At 34.6% G+C, this 15,689-nt stretch overlaps 1 protein-coding gene across 4 annotated transcripts; it reads left to right on the plus strand.

Annotated features, from left to right (window-relative positions):
- Positions 1–7,868: 7,868 nt before the first annotated feature.
- On the plus strand, positions 7,869–11,738 carry LOC149404679 (calcineurin B-like protein 9). 4 transcript variants are annotated; one of them, XM_089604751.1, is made up of 9 exons: positions 7,869–8,006; positions 8,818–8,971; positions 9,196–9,278; positions 9,562–9,621; positions 10,033–10,141; positions 10,232–10,284; positions 10,758–10,838; positions 11,030–11,142; positions 11,251–11,738. In XM_089604751.1, the coding sequence occupies exons 2-9, from the start codon at positions 8,893–8,895 to the stop codon at positions 11,312–11,314; spliced, it is 642 nt and encodes a 213-aa protein (XP_089460877.1). In that variant the 5' UTR covers positions 7,869–8,006; positions 8,818–8,892; the 3' UTR covers positions 11,315–11,738. The 4 variants fall into 4 exon arrangements, with proteins under 4 accessions (XP_089460877.1, XP_089460885.1, XP_089460887.1 ...); XM_089604759.1 differs by lacking the exon at positions 9,196–9,278; XM_089604761.1 differs by lacking the exon at positions 9,196–9,278 and having other exon boundaries at positions 7,909–8,006; positions 8,848–8,971.
- The last annotated feature ends 3,951 nt before the right edge of the window (positions 11,739–15,689 follow it).

A 15,689-nucleotide genomic window follows, 5' to 3' on the forward strand; every position in this document is an offset into this window, starting at 1 on the left:
TATACTCTCACTAGCTGTAATTGTGATTGACAGTATCAATTCTGAAATATGAGTATTTGCATAATTAAATAATTATTTATGGTAGTATTAATTATTTATTATTTGATCAAGTAAATAATTAATCAATTACTTATTTTTTTATTGTTGAACTAAGCAAATAAATAATTAATTGAGCTTTGAGCAATTGGGCCTTGCATTATTTGAGGTGGACGAATGTCATAAGTTATGGGCACAAGATTTGCGTCAAACACCTCACGGCCATGGGTCAAAATTCATTCCTCACCATATTGGTACTTACCAATATTTTCTCTTTAGTTGTTTAAATAAAGGAGAGAGAAAAATATTTTAAAAGGAAATAATATATTGTCATTTATTTTCTCTCATGAATATTTTGAGAGAATAATATTTAAAAGGAAATAAGATATTGTCATATATTTTCTCTCATGAATATTTTGAGAGAATAATATTTAAAAGGAAATAAGATATTGTCATTTATTCTCTCTCAACAAAATTAGGAGAGAATAATATTTAAAATGAAATAAGATATTGTCATTTGTTCTCTCTCATGAATATTAGGAGAGAATAATATTTAAAAGGAAATAAGATATTTCCTTTATTCTCTCATAATTAAATATTCTTTATTTAAACAGAAAATAAAATCTCATAGATATTGATCTGATGGTTAAGAGAGAAAGTATGATTCATGAGATGAGATCCAATGACCAAGCTTTGATTCAAACTGCCATTGCTAATGTATCGATCACTAACCAAGAAAAAAAAACTAATGAATTTTACTTAAATTTAAACCGCCATTGCTGATGTATCGATCATTTAGCAATAAAAATATCGATTATTGATGAAAATACATATATGACAGTAAAAAAAATAATATAATGAAAAGTATACTACACACAATTTGATAGGAAATTCAATTTATCACGTCTATTATTTTTCACTTAATTTTTTACCTCTATTTTGTTTTCTTCTTTGAACACGGAAACTGTATTGAATAAATAACATCCTTACCTCCTTAACTATACCAGCTGTAATGATCCGGTCCTCGGAGTATTTTTTTTTCTGGATTAAGCATATTCAAACTATTTTTTTTATCAATTTTCGTCCTTCCGTCAATTTTTTTTGTCAAACAGTCAGTTAAATGTGCATGTGCTTGTACTAAAAAACAAGTAAGCGTAATTTGTAACAGGTGTGCCAGAAGCTATTCCTGTAATAGGGTCGCCCGTGGTAGAGTTATTATCAAGTATTAATCACCTTCAGTTTTGACGCTTCTTTATCTCCTATCCATTTCTCTATCTCTTCACTAGTCTGAGATGTACATCTCTCCTGAAATGCCATCCGACCTCGACATCAAAGATTAAAACTTGGATTTCTCGTCTCACTCTCGCCATCAACCTCAACATTCAAATCTCGTCGGGATTATTATGAAGGTTGAGAGAGGGTTTCTTATAGAGGGTCGAGAGAAATCTGGTTGGGGGTTTTCACAAGATTGGGTTTGAGGAATTGAAGTGTGGAACTGTGGATGTGGGTTGGCTCGAGGAGAGGGGATTAGTGAAGAATTCAAACCTAGTGAGGGATTCGAGGTCGAGTTGTTGGGACAAAATATTGTTGTGGTAGTTGGTATGATTGGCAGTGCTCGAGAGGTTGACGACGCTGTGCTTGAATCCGGTTGCTTGCCTGGGGAGGGGGAGGTTTCGATGTCGGTGTAGAGGTGGTCAACCCGATTTTGTCGTTCTGGATTGGTTGGACTGTGTTGTTAGTCGGTTAGGGTAGTTGGCGTGGACGAGGTTAGTGGTGATTTCGAAATGCCAACGGAGCCAGAACGCGAGCATAGAAAGGCATAGATTCAGAGACTGACCATCGAGCTTTGACTCAGAATCGAAATCAGAGAAATCTTCGGAGCTCGGAAATGAAGAAGTTTGGGTTGAAGAGTTTGGGCATCGAGAAAAACGATGGTCGGCGATGAAGCTCCTTGAAAGCAAAAGTGTGAAACCGAGAGAGCATTGATGGAAACTTGGCATGTAAAAAATGGGTTAATATCAGTAAGATGGGTTGTGCTTTCAAACTGAATCGAATCAGACAATGGATATCTAATAGGAGCAAAAGAAGGTGATGAAAATGCTCAATAATCATAATATACAGTCTGTTTTGCTCGAAGTCGGAGTCGGGGAAGAAGAGGGAGATATTCCATCGATAACTTTTTTTAGGGTTTTTTGAATTTTTTAAATTTATTGTTTAGTTAATAAAAGAAAAGAAAAAAGTTTCAAATTCTTTTTCTTAGTATAATTAAGTTGTTCATTGCGAGATTACTATATTGCTCTTCTTTAGAAGTTACATGACAAAACCATGCCAACGTAACTCACAGAATGTTGAAAAAATAGACGGAAGGACTAAAATTGCTATAAAAAAAGTTTGAATATGCTTAATTCAGAAAAGTACTTCGAGGACCGGGTCATTACAACTGCCATAGTTGATGGGGCAAGGATGTCATTTATTCAATTTTATTTTCCAACTTTCTTTCATTTACTATTCTCAATCACAACAAGAAATATCTTAAACCAACAACTCTCTCTCTCTCTCTCTCTCTCTCTCTCTCTATATATATATATATATATATATATATATATGCACTATGCCCCGCGTTGCCCGAGGAAATTTAGATATATGGGAGTTTAAAAAACACACAATAAAAATAAAAATAAAAATTCCATAAATATCTAGATTATAAAATATGTAGTTCAACAGAAGATGTTTCTGAAAAGATTTAGACAAATCCAGTGACAATATTCTAATTCTTAATACACAGGTTTAATTTTTTTATGGTATAAATGTAATTATCTTAATCTAAAAGACAAATTTGTAATTTTACCGGAGAGAGAACAGTGAATTATTTCTAGATGAAAAGTAAAATAGGTCTCTTTTCTATGTATAATAATTCATTTATCTCACTGCTAATGATTAAAACTCGATAGACTTTGTTCACGTTGGACATTAATGTTTGGTTCACAAGAAAATATCACCGTTTTTGTGTCTAAGTAAGAGGTCAAAATATTCCTTTATTTAATTTTTACATAACAAAACCGTTATAGACTTCTTTCTTGATGAGTGTTTTTTTTTTTTTTTATAATAAGCCCCAACAGAAAATAGAACGACCAGTTCAGTTAGTGATATAAAATCTAATACTAAATACAAATATTACTACAAATCTTGAACTTCAACAACGAGAACGAGTGTAAGTGCAATTTCCAGATCGACAAATGTTCTCAAATTGTTGATCTCTATAACTTCCATCCATGGCGTGTTTCCAAAGTTGAGTGATGTACTTCAGCCGGAGATTATTGATGCCTATTTCCTCGATTTGCATAATAGGACGATTTGAAATAAGTAAATCGGCAAATCCAACAACATAGATACCTGAATCAACACTGAAAGACAAAAAACAAGAAAAATATTACAGTAATTAATGAGTAAACTAACAATGATAAAATTCAGAATATAATTAATTACTAAACATACAAAAAAGAAATTTAAGTTACAATGAAAAAATAAAGAATGAAAACAACTTACTAATTTATTCGTTTGGGTGTATCAGCAAAAACCAAGTCATATGGCTTGAACACATTTGGGACAACTGACTTCTTATTTTGATTTTTTTATCTTAGAGAGAAGTTTAGGCATCTGTCTACCATACATATCACATTTTTTCATCAAATTATTGTTCTCACGACCAATAGATGAATCAAAAACTATTATCTTCTCACTGCTAATGATTAAAACTCGATAGACTTTGTTCACGTTGGACATTAATGTTTGGTTCACAAGAAAATATCACCGTTTTTGTGTCTTAAGTAAGAGGTCAAAATATTCCTTTATTTAATTTTTACATAACAAAACCGTTATAGACTTCTTTCTTGATGAGTGTTTTTTTTTTTTTACAATAAGCCCCAACAGAAAATAGAAAGACCAGTTCAGTTAGTGATATAAAATCTAATAATAAATACAAATATTACTACAAATCTTGAACTTCAACAACGAGAACGAGTGTAAGTGCAATTTTCAGATCGACAAATGTTCTCAAATTGTTGATCTCTATAACTTCCATCCATGGCGTGTTTCCAAAGCTGAGTGATGTACTTCAACCAGAGATTATTGATCCCTATGTCCTCGATTTGCATAATAGGACGATTTGAAATAAGTAAATCGGCAAATCCAACAACATAGATACCTGAATCAAAACTGAAAGACAAAAAACAAGAAAAATATTACAGTAATTAATGAGTAAACTAACAATGATAAAATTCAGAATATAATTAATTACTAAACATACAAAAAAGAAATTTAAGTTACAATGAAAAAATAAAGAATGAAAACAACTTACTAATTTATTCGTTTGGGTGTATCAGCAAAAACCAAGTCATATGGCTTGAACACATTTGGGACAACTGACTTCTTATTTTGATTTTTTTATCTTAGAGAGAAGTTTAGGCATCTGTCTACCATACATATCACATTTTTTCATCAAATTATTGTTCTCACGACCAATAGATGAATCAAAAACTATTATCTTGCCACTGACTGACTATATGGGAAACAGAGACCAATGAAAAAACCTATTTGCTCCATCAATTGAAATCTTGAGGGGAATAAGAATCAACTCCACATCTTCCCAATTCTGTGTGTTTGATATAATTTGTCCTGTTAAAAATAAAAAAAAATTATAATTATGTAATAACCAATAGAAACTATACTAAATATATAATAAAATATATAACCAAATACAAACCTTTTATAACTTTCATGAGATAGGACTCAATCTCAGCAAGGAAATTAGAACTTTGAGGTACGTTTTCATCACAATACTTCGAGAAGTTTACATCAAACATAATATCGGTCATTGCAACACGCAACTGAAAGCATTGATGATATACAGATTTCATCCTACAATAATATGCACATATCTCTATGTTCTGCAAAATACATTCATAAAATATATCACCAAAACACCTTCCCAGCAAAATGTATACTCGCAGTTAATCTTTATAATAACAAACGTATACTCACAGTGAAAAATTTAACACAACAAATGAATATTCACAGTTTATAAAAAATTCCTAGATAATACAACAGTCTCAGACTTGATTTATCAGAAATTCAATTGCACATTTCAACAAAGATCAGAAACGAAAATCGGTTCTTCGCAAATTATAATCAATCCATTTCACGATACAAACATAAGCATTAACACAAACAGAAGCACAAATTGACGATGAAGAACCCTAATACAAAGTCATTGTTACCTGATTGAGCTCGCCCGCTCACCAACGAGCTTTCTCAGCTTCCTCGTTGAACCTGAGTCTCCACTCCGCCGATTCGTCCATGGCTTCTCTGTTAGCCAAATCGCCTGCTCCGGCGAGCACCACCACCGAATCCGGAGAATCTCCGCGATCCCGAACTCCGGCGAAGGCGGCAATTGTGAGTTCGTCGTCGGCAAGGAAGAAGCTGGTTCCGGCGGAGACCACCAACGACAACGACAAGAACGCGAGGCCGTCGGGGCTGTGGTCGACGGCGAGGCTCGAGAAGCAGATCGAGAAGGAATCGGGAGCTTGGAGAAGAGGATTCTCCGATCGTCGTCGTCGGCGAGGAAGAGGTTGGTTCCGGCGGAGACCACCGGCGACGGCGACGAGAACGCGAGGCCGTCGAGGCTGTGGTCGACAGCGAGGCTCGGGAGCCAGATCGAGAAGGAATCGGGGAAGAAGAGGACGAAGGAGTGATTGTTTTCCAATGGGGAAGAAGAGAAGCATCGATGGCGGCGAGGAAGTGGCGGCAACACCAACTGAAGGACCACCATCAACGCCGCCAGAGCCGCCATCACCACCGCTCCCAGGCACGATCGGCTCATCTTCTCCGATCCACCATTGCGCACCAAATGTTTGTGAAAATTATGATAGAGAAAAGTTATCTGTGTGTTTGTGTGAAAGATCTCGGGGCGATGAGAGGGAGAGATTTAACTGTGTGTTTCAGTGGCAAGGGTAATTAAGACATTGTATAGATGACAAATATGCAAAATAAAGATACGAATGCAATTTAGACTCATTTGTGATACAAATGAAATAATGTGCTGTTGTTGTGACTTCAGCAGCAAATTCCACGTTTAATTATCGCATGGAACATGCATTTATGAGAGAGGTTGAGCCCAATGTTGTCGGGCTTGAGCTTTGCGAACGTTAAAGGCCCATTATAAAAATGTGTCAATATGATACATTACATTTTTTGTTGCTTGAATCGAATAAAATACAAGAGAAAATCTATATGACTCTATGAGGTTTGAGAGAAAAAAATATGACTCAAGAAGAGAAATGTGTACAAATCCAATCCAATTTGCGTATGTAGTCTTGTTCTCCCTCTCTATGTTTCTCTCAAATTTTCATTGACTTCCAAAAATAATAGAGAATTTTGACGTTACCTCACGATTTCCTTTAATTTTTTATTCTTTCTAAAAATTTGAGTTTCAAACATAGGATCCATTATATTTTTGTGTTGCTTGAATTGAATAAATTACAAGACAAAGCCAATATGACTCAATGAAGTTTGAGAGAGAAAAACATTACTCCACGAGAGAAAAGTATACAAATTCAATCGAATTCACATATGTGGTAGCCATACGTGTGTCGTCGTTCTCTTTTTTTTGTTTCTCTCAAATTTTCACATGTTTCTCTCAAATATGACTAGTTTTTTATTATTATTGTGTTTCTAAAAATTTGGGTTTCGAATATAGCATTTTTGCCGAGAGAAAGAGGTTCTAAAATTTTGATGTATAGAGTAAGATATTTTGAAATTTTTAATATATATATATATATGGTTCTAAAGTTTGATGTATAGAGTAAGATATTTTGAAATTTTGAATATATATATATATATATACATGTATATTTTCTTTATTTTATTTTGTCCAAAATAAAACAAAACAGCGTGCATAACTTTTTGACATTTCCAAATAAAGTCGTGTGTTAAACATAAATCCAATAGTCTCAGGGCTTACAAAATTAATTTAATTTTGAAAAGTAGAAGAAAAACAGTTAACTTTTACTGAATTACTAGTTATTAATAATCATGACATCCTTATAGAAAATTCATGTTTAAAAGATATATAGAATCCAATTTGCAGTTTGCACCACATATTTTAAAATTTAATACGCACTCAATAATGTAATTGACTATTCAGTCAGATTATTAGGTAAAAATAAAGAATATCGAAAAAATTGAAGATCCATATATTGATCCGATTTTGAAGTTCAAGAAACTGACATAGATCTTAATTCACGAGTCGAATAAACAAATTAAATAATATACGGTCTATACTCTATATTAAATAATACCGCTTATCACTAAATTTCAATAACAAAACCCATAAAATCGTGAAATATTCATAAAATCGAAGTTTATGACAATGATATCGGTAAAAAAAATCTCATGATATAAAAACTTGTTTGACCCAATTAAAAACTTCATAAAAATCGAGATTTACCTTAACTCTGAATAAAAATATAAATAAAAGATAAAAGTTATGAATTTTTTTGTTTATTATAAAATATTTATCGATTTTTTTTTTAAACAACTTGCGTTAATTTTTGCGATAAAAATATACCCATAAAATAAAAAATACTTGCGTTAATTTTTGCGGTAAGAATATACCCATAAAATCCGACTCCACCGCTTCATATATCTTGCATGCAAATATAAATATTTAATTATTTTTGACAATTTCATCATTGTTCACAGGGCTTGATTCACTTTTTTGGAATATTCTGAAACGTAGGGAGGCAAATGCACCCACTCGCTTTAAACGCGCGTGTAATCATTCGGGAAATCGTGTATTTGTACTCGCGGGATTCTTTTCACTTTTCTGTCTCTCTCTCTGGGCCTCCGTTGTAATTTGTAATCTCGTTACCTTCTCTCTCTGCGTTGGACAAATCTCAGCGTCGATTTTCTCGGTAAAATTCTTGCCTTCCAAACAATCTTTCGCTGTTCGCAACTAATTTTTGCCTCTCTACAAACTTGCATTTTTTTTTTCTTTTTTGTTTTCTCTTCAATTCATATTAATTAAACCTTTGAGCTCTCTCTCTGGTTTTCAATTTGAAGTGAAGAGCTATTTTCCGGCCAAATTCTTGGTCGGTGAGTTTCTCTAATCGCAATTATCGTATTTAATTTAATGTTTTGTTTGTTGTGTTGAAGTTCGATTCTTTCGAGGTGTGGTTTCAATTTGGTTCGGTTTTGATTTCAGCATCAATGTCTCGGGTTTAGGTTTTAGTAGATATCTTTTGCAGTTCCGTTTGGCTTTACTAGTTTGATTTTGTTTCTCTTTCTTTTAATTTTTTTTCTTGCCCCGTAAATATTTTGCTTTGCAGATAAGAAATTGGAGTTTAAAAAAAAAAAAAAGAGCGAGATTTTTATATCTGATTGATATTTTTATAAATTTTAGAGTTGGATCTGCGGAATTGAACTACTGTTGAACCAGCTTGGTCTTTTTTTTTATATTAATTCTATGTTTTTAATATTAATGAAGTGTTAGTAGCTGATGGAAAGTTAATTAATATATTTTGAAACTGGTTAATGTTATACTTAATTATTTACGCTGTTAATTAATGTTATACAAGAATATACATATATATATATATATATATATATATATTTTTCGTTAAGTTACAAGCCAAGTCAACGTTCTGTAGTTTTGGATTTTCTTTATTCACTAATATACTCGCACGGTGTTTTTCTCTCTTGTATATTTCGATTTTGAATTGCAAGGTTAAAGATGGTTTTGATGATGAATTGTAGTGAAGAAGCCTAAAAGCGCAGCAAAAAAAGTTCAAATACCAGTAAATGGGCTGTTTTCATTCTACCGGGAAAAGGCAATTCCCCGGTTATGAAGACCCGGTCATTCTTGCCTCAGAAACAGCTTGTAAGTTTTTTTTCTTTCTTTCTTTTTCATTTAAGCCCTAGTCTGTGTGTCTTACAGTCTTCCGATCATAATAGGTTAAAATAAGTTTAATAAAGAAAATAGTAAAATTTCGTAAGTCTTTCATTGGATGACTAATAAAGCGTTCATTCGGTTTTCGGTCTCCTTTTCTCTTGTTTACTTGGTGATTTCTAAATCTCATGTTGTGCCAAATATTTACTCTCCAGTTAGTGTTAGCGAAGTCGAAGCCTTGTTTGAGCTATATAAGAGCATCAGCAGTTCCGTTATTGATGATGGATTGATAAACAAGGTATTCTTGCCGAGAAAGAAAATGGCTTGTTGTATTAGTCCCTTTTTTCGTGGGTGTTCTGTATAACATGTGGTTGCTAGTAATTAGTTCTCTGTAACGCACTTTGTAAAGGGTATTGGGTATAAAAGATTACGGGAGTTTATGTGTAAGCATCTTTGTTTTGTTCGTGTTACCTTAGCATTTTCATGGCTAGATGTTCCAAGTGCAAGCTCAATATTCTTAGATGTCAAAAGTGGAAACTTTCAATCAGATGTTCTTTTCTTTTGTGTCCCTGTCCCTGCAGGAAGAGTTTCAGCTTGCGCTCTTCAAAAACAGGAAGAAAGAGAATCTCTTTGCAAATCGGGTACAGTGTTCATTTTTTAATATATTTATTTTAGTTTTATGCCTTGTACTCCGATTGTAAAATGTGTTATATTTTTATACATCGAATGGTAAAATTAACGTGAGCTGGAAATTTCGGTAGCTGTTATATCAGGTTCACAAGGCTACTCATTTAACAGCCGAATAGTTTCAACTTACATTAGTTCCAATTTTATATTCAAGCATTGTGCAGTCAATCAATGACTTCTAATAAGCCGACTTTACTCTATCCACCTTCTAGTAGAGCAGAAACAAAGTAAAAGAGTAAAAATGTTACAAATAATTTTGGGTCTTCTTGTCCTAGAAAGCCGTGTTTATGTACTTACTTGGGAATTAGTTTACGTTGTCTAATTCTAGCAATGAATCCTCAGATTCAAATTGATTTCAACTGCAGATCTTTGATATGTTTGACGTGAAGAGAAGAGGGTACATTGATTTTGGCGACTTTGTCAGATCACTCAATTTCTTTCATCCGAATGCTCCTCAAGAAGACAAAATCGAGTGTAAGTGTTAGTGAAGAATCTTTGATCGCTAAAAGAGCAGAGATTGTTATGTCTTTGTTGTTGAGTTTGACTATTCGAATTAAATTGCAGTTTCTTTCAAGCTTTATGATTTGGACAATACGGGCTATATAGAACGCCAAGAGGTATCCTTTTGTTCTGCTCTTCTATTTTTTATTCTTATCTTTCCGCTGTTTTCCCTTGAGCTGTGACATTAAGTTCTGTTAAAGTGATTCTATTCGATTAGTCAGATATTTGTGATTTCAACCATAATCAAAACATGAAAAACCCCTTTAGATCTGTCTTGTGATTATGACTGAAACATCTCGAATGTGTTCTAGTTGCTCAGTTTCTCCGAGTCTTTCCTTAGATATTTGTTAATAATCCATATTGTGGCAACAAAATAATACTTTTGATTACTTTATATATTCTGCACACGCTCACACACAGAAAAGAGGCTTCTTAGCCATGGTTGTCCGTCTGAATTTTAAATTCCTTCATACTCAAAGCTTGTATGAAGAAAATAAAATAAATCTCACATTTGTTGGTCTCTCTTTCTATCTCGTGTCGTGTGTCTTATTGGATTCATTTTTATGCATCATTTTTACGGTTCGTGCAGGTGAAGCAAATGTTGATTGCACTTCTTTGCGAATCAGAAATGAAGCTGGCTGATGATACCATAGAAATCATTCTCGACAAAGTGAGTTCACTTTTTCCAAATTCATATTTGTCACTAGTAGAATTTTAACTCCCGGTGGATTTCATCTAAAATAGTATCAGCAATTATACCATCTTTCTGTGCTCTTATATTTGTTATTAAAGTATTAAAAGATAGCAAAAAAACCTCAAGGCAAGGGTATAGATTCACTCATTCGTATCTGGATTTTTCAGACTTTCATGGAAGCCGATGTCGACCAGGACGGTAAAATAGACAAAACAGAATGGAGAAACTTCGTATCAAAGAATCCATCACTGTTGAAGATTATGACCCTCCCATATTTAAGGTAACATGATACTCTGGTTATTTCTTTATTTTATTTTTTTAAGAAAAGCTTCGCCTTTTAGAACCCATGAAATATAATTTGATAAATGCTTCTCGAATTATTATGCAGCGACATCACGACGACGTTTCCAAGTTTTGTGTTCAACTCCGAGGTGGACGAGATCGCTACATAAATGAAGAAGCTATATCATATGTATACAGTTTAGGAAGATTTTTACGCTTGTAGGTGGATTAAGATTTTAAGTGCGTGTACTGTATCTCTTGAAATTATACAGTAGAGAAAATTAAAATGTGAAACCATGGAGTTGGGATATAGCTAAGTGTGTGAAATCGAGTGTGTTGATAGTAAAAATGAAAATCTATCAAGTGTCACCTTAGTTTTTTTGGAGGGTAGTGACTGGGTGTTCTCTTTTATTTTTTATTTTTTTTTAATATTATCTGATCTCGGTCAATTGTAAAGTACCTTCCTTCCAATTCAATATTTGTAGTCATATTTCATTGTACCATGGTACTTTGGGCAAGTTTTACGCCACAAAATCTTTGTGAATTCTCTATTGTATTAAGAAATTTTTCAAAAGAACGTTAATATGTTGTCTATTAGTGTTTTATTAATTTAGGTCTCGCTTGTCGACCAATACGTCCTGAAATGTTCCTCTGAAAAAATGCATACAAAAATCAATATCTATTGGCGATCAATAAACTTTAAATTTCAATGTTATAGATTAAATTTCAACAGTAAAAATTTAAAACCACATCAATAAGAATGAAGGACAAAATTCCCTAAAAAAAATTAATAATAAATAAATGAAGATGCAATAGTATAAATTATATATGGAGCCATTCAAGTTCATCTTTAATTGAAAATTCTGGGTTGATAGTTACCGATTAACTAATGAGATTTGATAAGATTTAATCATTAGTTACACGAAAATTTTCAATTTTTTGAATTTCTAAGTGCAATTGCGTTCAAGATGAGGGTTTACATGTTTATTAGACTCATGTCAAAACAACCAGTACTCTCCAAAATTACACATAACAAGGACAGCTCGGAGGTCCCAAAATAGGTAATCTAGCATGTAAAATCCAAGTAAAGTAGACTCTAGAGTCATCAAATAATCCATCCATACTCATCCCATAATAATCCTTGTTTGTCCTTTGTGTTCTCAATCAATCTCCATCTTCAAGTGACAACTTTAAATTTCTAAAGGACGTTAAATTATTGTTCAGTTAAAAAATAATAATAAATCACCCGGCTGTATTTTCCTAGATATTACGAGTACTAATTTAAGATGGACATCGATTTCATTGTTAATTTAGTTTCCATTTTCTTTGCCGAAACAAATCGCAGCTCTAAAATTATAACTGAATTCATGAAATTTGAGGAGCCCACTTTTGTTTATAAAAAAAAAGGAGCTCGCTTTTGTCCCTTTTTTTTTTTTTGTGCAGAATGTAATTTCATTCATTATAGCACTGTGTACCTCATAAACTAACACAAAAAAAGAACGGTAAATGATAAATAAAATTTCCATTTCTTCCTTCTCTCGGTACCACATTGACGCCTTCGTCATTGATCCCGATGGTACCGAATCTTGCTTCTCCGGTATCTACGGGAACCCCGACACCACCCAGCGCCACCATACGTGGACTCTCCTCCGATGTCTCTATCATCTCTTTGTGGGTCCTTGGCTTTGCGGAGGGGACTTCAACAAACTTCTCCATCCTTCCGAGAAACTTGATGGACGCCCGAGGCCTCAACACTAACTCAATAATTTGAAAGATGCTATTGATGATTGTTTCCTCCACGACCTCGGCCCATCCCGAGACGCCTACACTTGGTTCTGGCACAATGGAGACGAAGTGATCCTCGAGTTCCTCGATTGTTTACTAGCTAACACATCCTTGGAATTGACTTATCCTCGTGCCTCAGTACATCATTTGGGTTTCTGAAATTCGGACCACACACCAATTATTCTCCGGTGCAAAGGCCCAAACATCCAAAGCCAGAATCTCAAGAATAATCATCGCCGCTTTCACTATGAAGATGGTTGGGCCGAGGACCCGGATCACATAATCAGATTATCCAAACCTCTGTCATAGCCCAACCTAGCCACTCTCCCGCGAGCGATCTCGCATCCACTCTGTCCCGCTGTGAAGCTGGCCTCTGCACTTGGAATCGAGACAAATTCGGGCACTCCAAAATTCCATCTGCTGCCATAAGGACAAGCTCTCGGCGCGAAGCGTCAATTCGATATGAAGGATCTAGGAGAAGCCGCGTACATTCAGGTGATCCAAATCTTTCGAGATAAAAAAACTGGACTTTGTCGCTCTCTCAAGTATCTTATATTGATAAGGTGATGGATCACTTCTCGATGCAAGACTCCAAGAAGGGTCAAACACCCTTTAGGCATGAAGTCTCAATCTCTAAGGACCAGTCTCCCAAGACTGCACAAGAGATTGAAGACATGAGAAAAATTCCTTACGCCTCAGCCGTAGGAAGTCTCATGTATGGTATGCTTTGCACTAGACCTGATATCTGCTTCACAGTTGGCATAGTTAGCCGTTTTCAATCCAACCCTGGACCCGAGCACTGGATTGCTGTTAAGCATGTTCTTAAGTATCTTCGAAGAACTAGGAACTTGATGCTTACATATTCAGGTACTGACTTGACTTTGACGGGATATACTGACTCCGATTTTCAAGTGGATAAGGATTCCAAGAAATCCACTTCGGGATCTGTGTTCATCCTTAATGGTGGAGTTGTTGTGTGGAGGAGTATTAAGCACTCTTACATTGCTGACTCCACAATGGAAGCATAATATGTGGCTGCTTGTGAAGCATCCAAAGACTCTGTATGGCTTAAAAAATTCGTTAAGTATTTGGAAGTTGTTCCAAACGTCGACGAGCCCATGACCCTTTTATTGTCATAACAGTGGGACTGTCGCAAACTCAAAGGAATCTCGAAGCCATAAGCGCGCTCTAAACATATTGAGAGGAAATACCATTTGATTCGAGAGATCATACAGCGCGGAGACGTGGAGGTGAAGAAGATCTCAACGGTGGACAACCTAGAAGATCCATTCACAAAGGCCCTAACGAACAAGGTCTTCGACCAGCATCGGGAGGGATTAGACATGAAGGACTACTCACATCTTCTTTGAGTCAAGTGGGAGTTTGTTGTCAATGGTGCCCACAAGAAGAGTTGTAGTCTCTATTTATGTACATTTGATGTAATATAGTCTTACGAAGACTCTTGCTTGAAACTGCTTATTTATTAATAAAAGTTGAAACGTTCATTCATTCTTCCTTGTCTGTTTGAAGCTTTATGATAATCTATAGTCTTTAGTCCTTAAACAAACCTAAAAATGTAGTTTTGCATGAACAAACTCTTCATGGTTTGCTTAAAACTGCATATTCACAATCTAAGGATCAATGGACTATTGATCTCAGTACGATTGTTAGGAGATTCTATGATGTCTGGTTATGGGACACTGAGAGTTAGAGACTCTATAGTTCTTCTAGGTATCTTCTGAAGGTACTGAATTGACCAGTGCACTTCTAGAGACAGAATAAGAACAGACCATTTAACCTCTTATGTCTCGAAGTCACTACGTATGAATTGCATCATGCTTACCTCACTCCTGAAATGAGACATGTCATTTCATAGCTTACGTATTCTCATTTGAGAAAGTCAGAGTTTAGATTCACTATGTGATTATGAACATGACCTATTGGTGAAGTACTAACTTATGAAGATGTCATGAGTAACTTTGTGAAGATCTCATAGATATGGAATTCATGTACAAGATTGCTGAAATGCAATGTATATCACCTCATGCTTTGTTCATCGGAATATGAATAAATGAACTGGCCAGTGTCCAAATTGAGTCATGACTCTTTTGGATGAATCAATGTGACTTGTTAGCTCCTCGTCAATACATTGTTTCTAACTTATTCACAATCACAAAGGAGTTGAGGATTAATTTCATTTCATGGAATTTTACTTGAAAATTCTTAATGGGCCTTTCATATGTTATCATGAACAAATGAAGAAAAATCTAGAAACACCTTTTAGAAGGTGTCTTGGCCGTCCAACCCAAAGAGAAAGAGAGACCAATTTTGTGCATTAATGTATGAAGATACTTGCCAAAAGAAAAAGAGGAAACAAATTTCCCCTACGAGGAAAGAGTCACACGGCCAACCAAGCAAGGAGAGAGCAAGATAAAAGAGGAAACAAATCCAAGGACTTGCTTCATGAGGTTGCACGTCCAAATGGAAAAGAATGAGGGAAATATTTTGCTCACGAATATGTGATATTCTATAGAAGAGGAATTTACATTGTTGAAGGAAATTCCTCTCCTCTAAATAGAGCCTTCATTCGTCTCATTTTATTCATTCCAAAGTTTTAGAGATTGAGAGCTTCTCTCTCTAGACTTGGTAGCCCATCTCACTGTCTTTCTCTCTCTCTAAGTTCTTTTCGTTTTTGTTTTGGCACCTAGGTCCACATTTGACCTATGTTTTAGCTCTTCAACTCTTAGACTTGTTCTTGAG

The sequence above is a fragment of the Urtica dioica genome, chromosome 2 (assembly GCF_054948205.1).
Source record: "Urtica dioica subsp. dioica isolate 48M chromosome 2, U.dioica_male_clone48M_v1_H2, whole genome shotgun sequence".
Classification (NCBI taxonomy): Eukaryota; Viridiplantae; Streptophyta; class Magnoliopsida; order Rosales; family Urticaceae; genus Urtica; species Urtica dioica.

Excerpts from the sequence above, each read along its gene's own strand:
- LOC149404679 (XM_089604751.1), top strand. The coding sequence starts at position 8,893 with ATGGGCTGTTTTCATTCTACCGGGAAAAGGCAATTCCCCGGTTATGAA. Across the intron at positions 9,279-9,561 it reads ATGATGGATTGATAAACAAG|GAAGAGTTTCAGCTTGCGCT; the intron begins GTATTCTTGCCG and ends CTGTCCCTGCAG. Across the intron at positions 10,839-11,029 it reads TAGAAATCATTCTCGACAAA|ACTTTCATGGAAGCCGATGT; the intron begins GTGAGTTCACTT and ends TGGATTTTTCAG.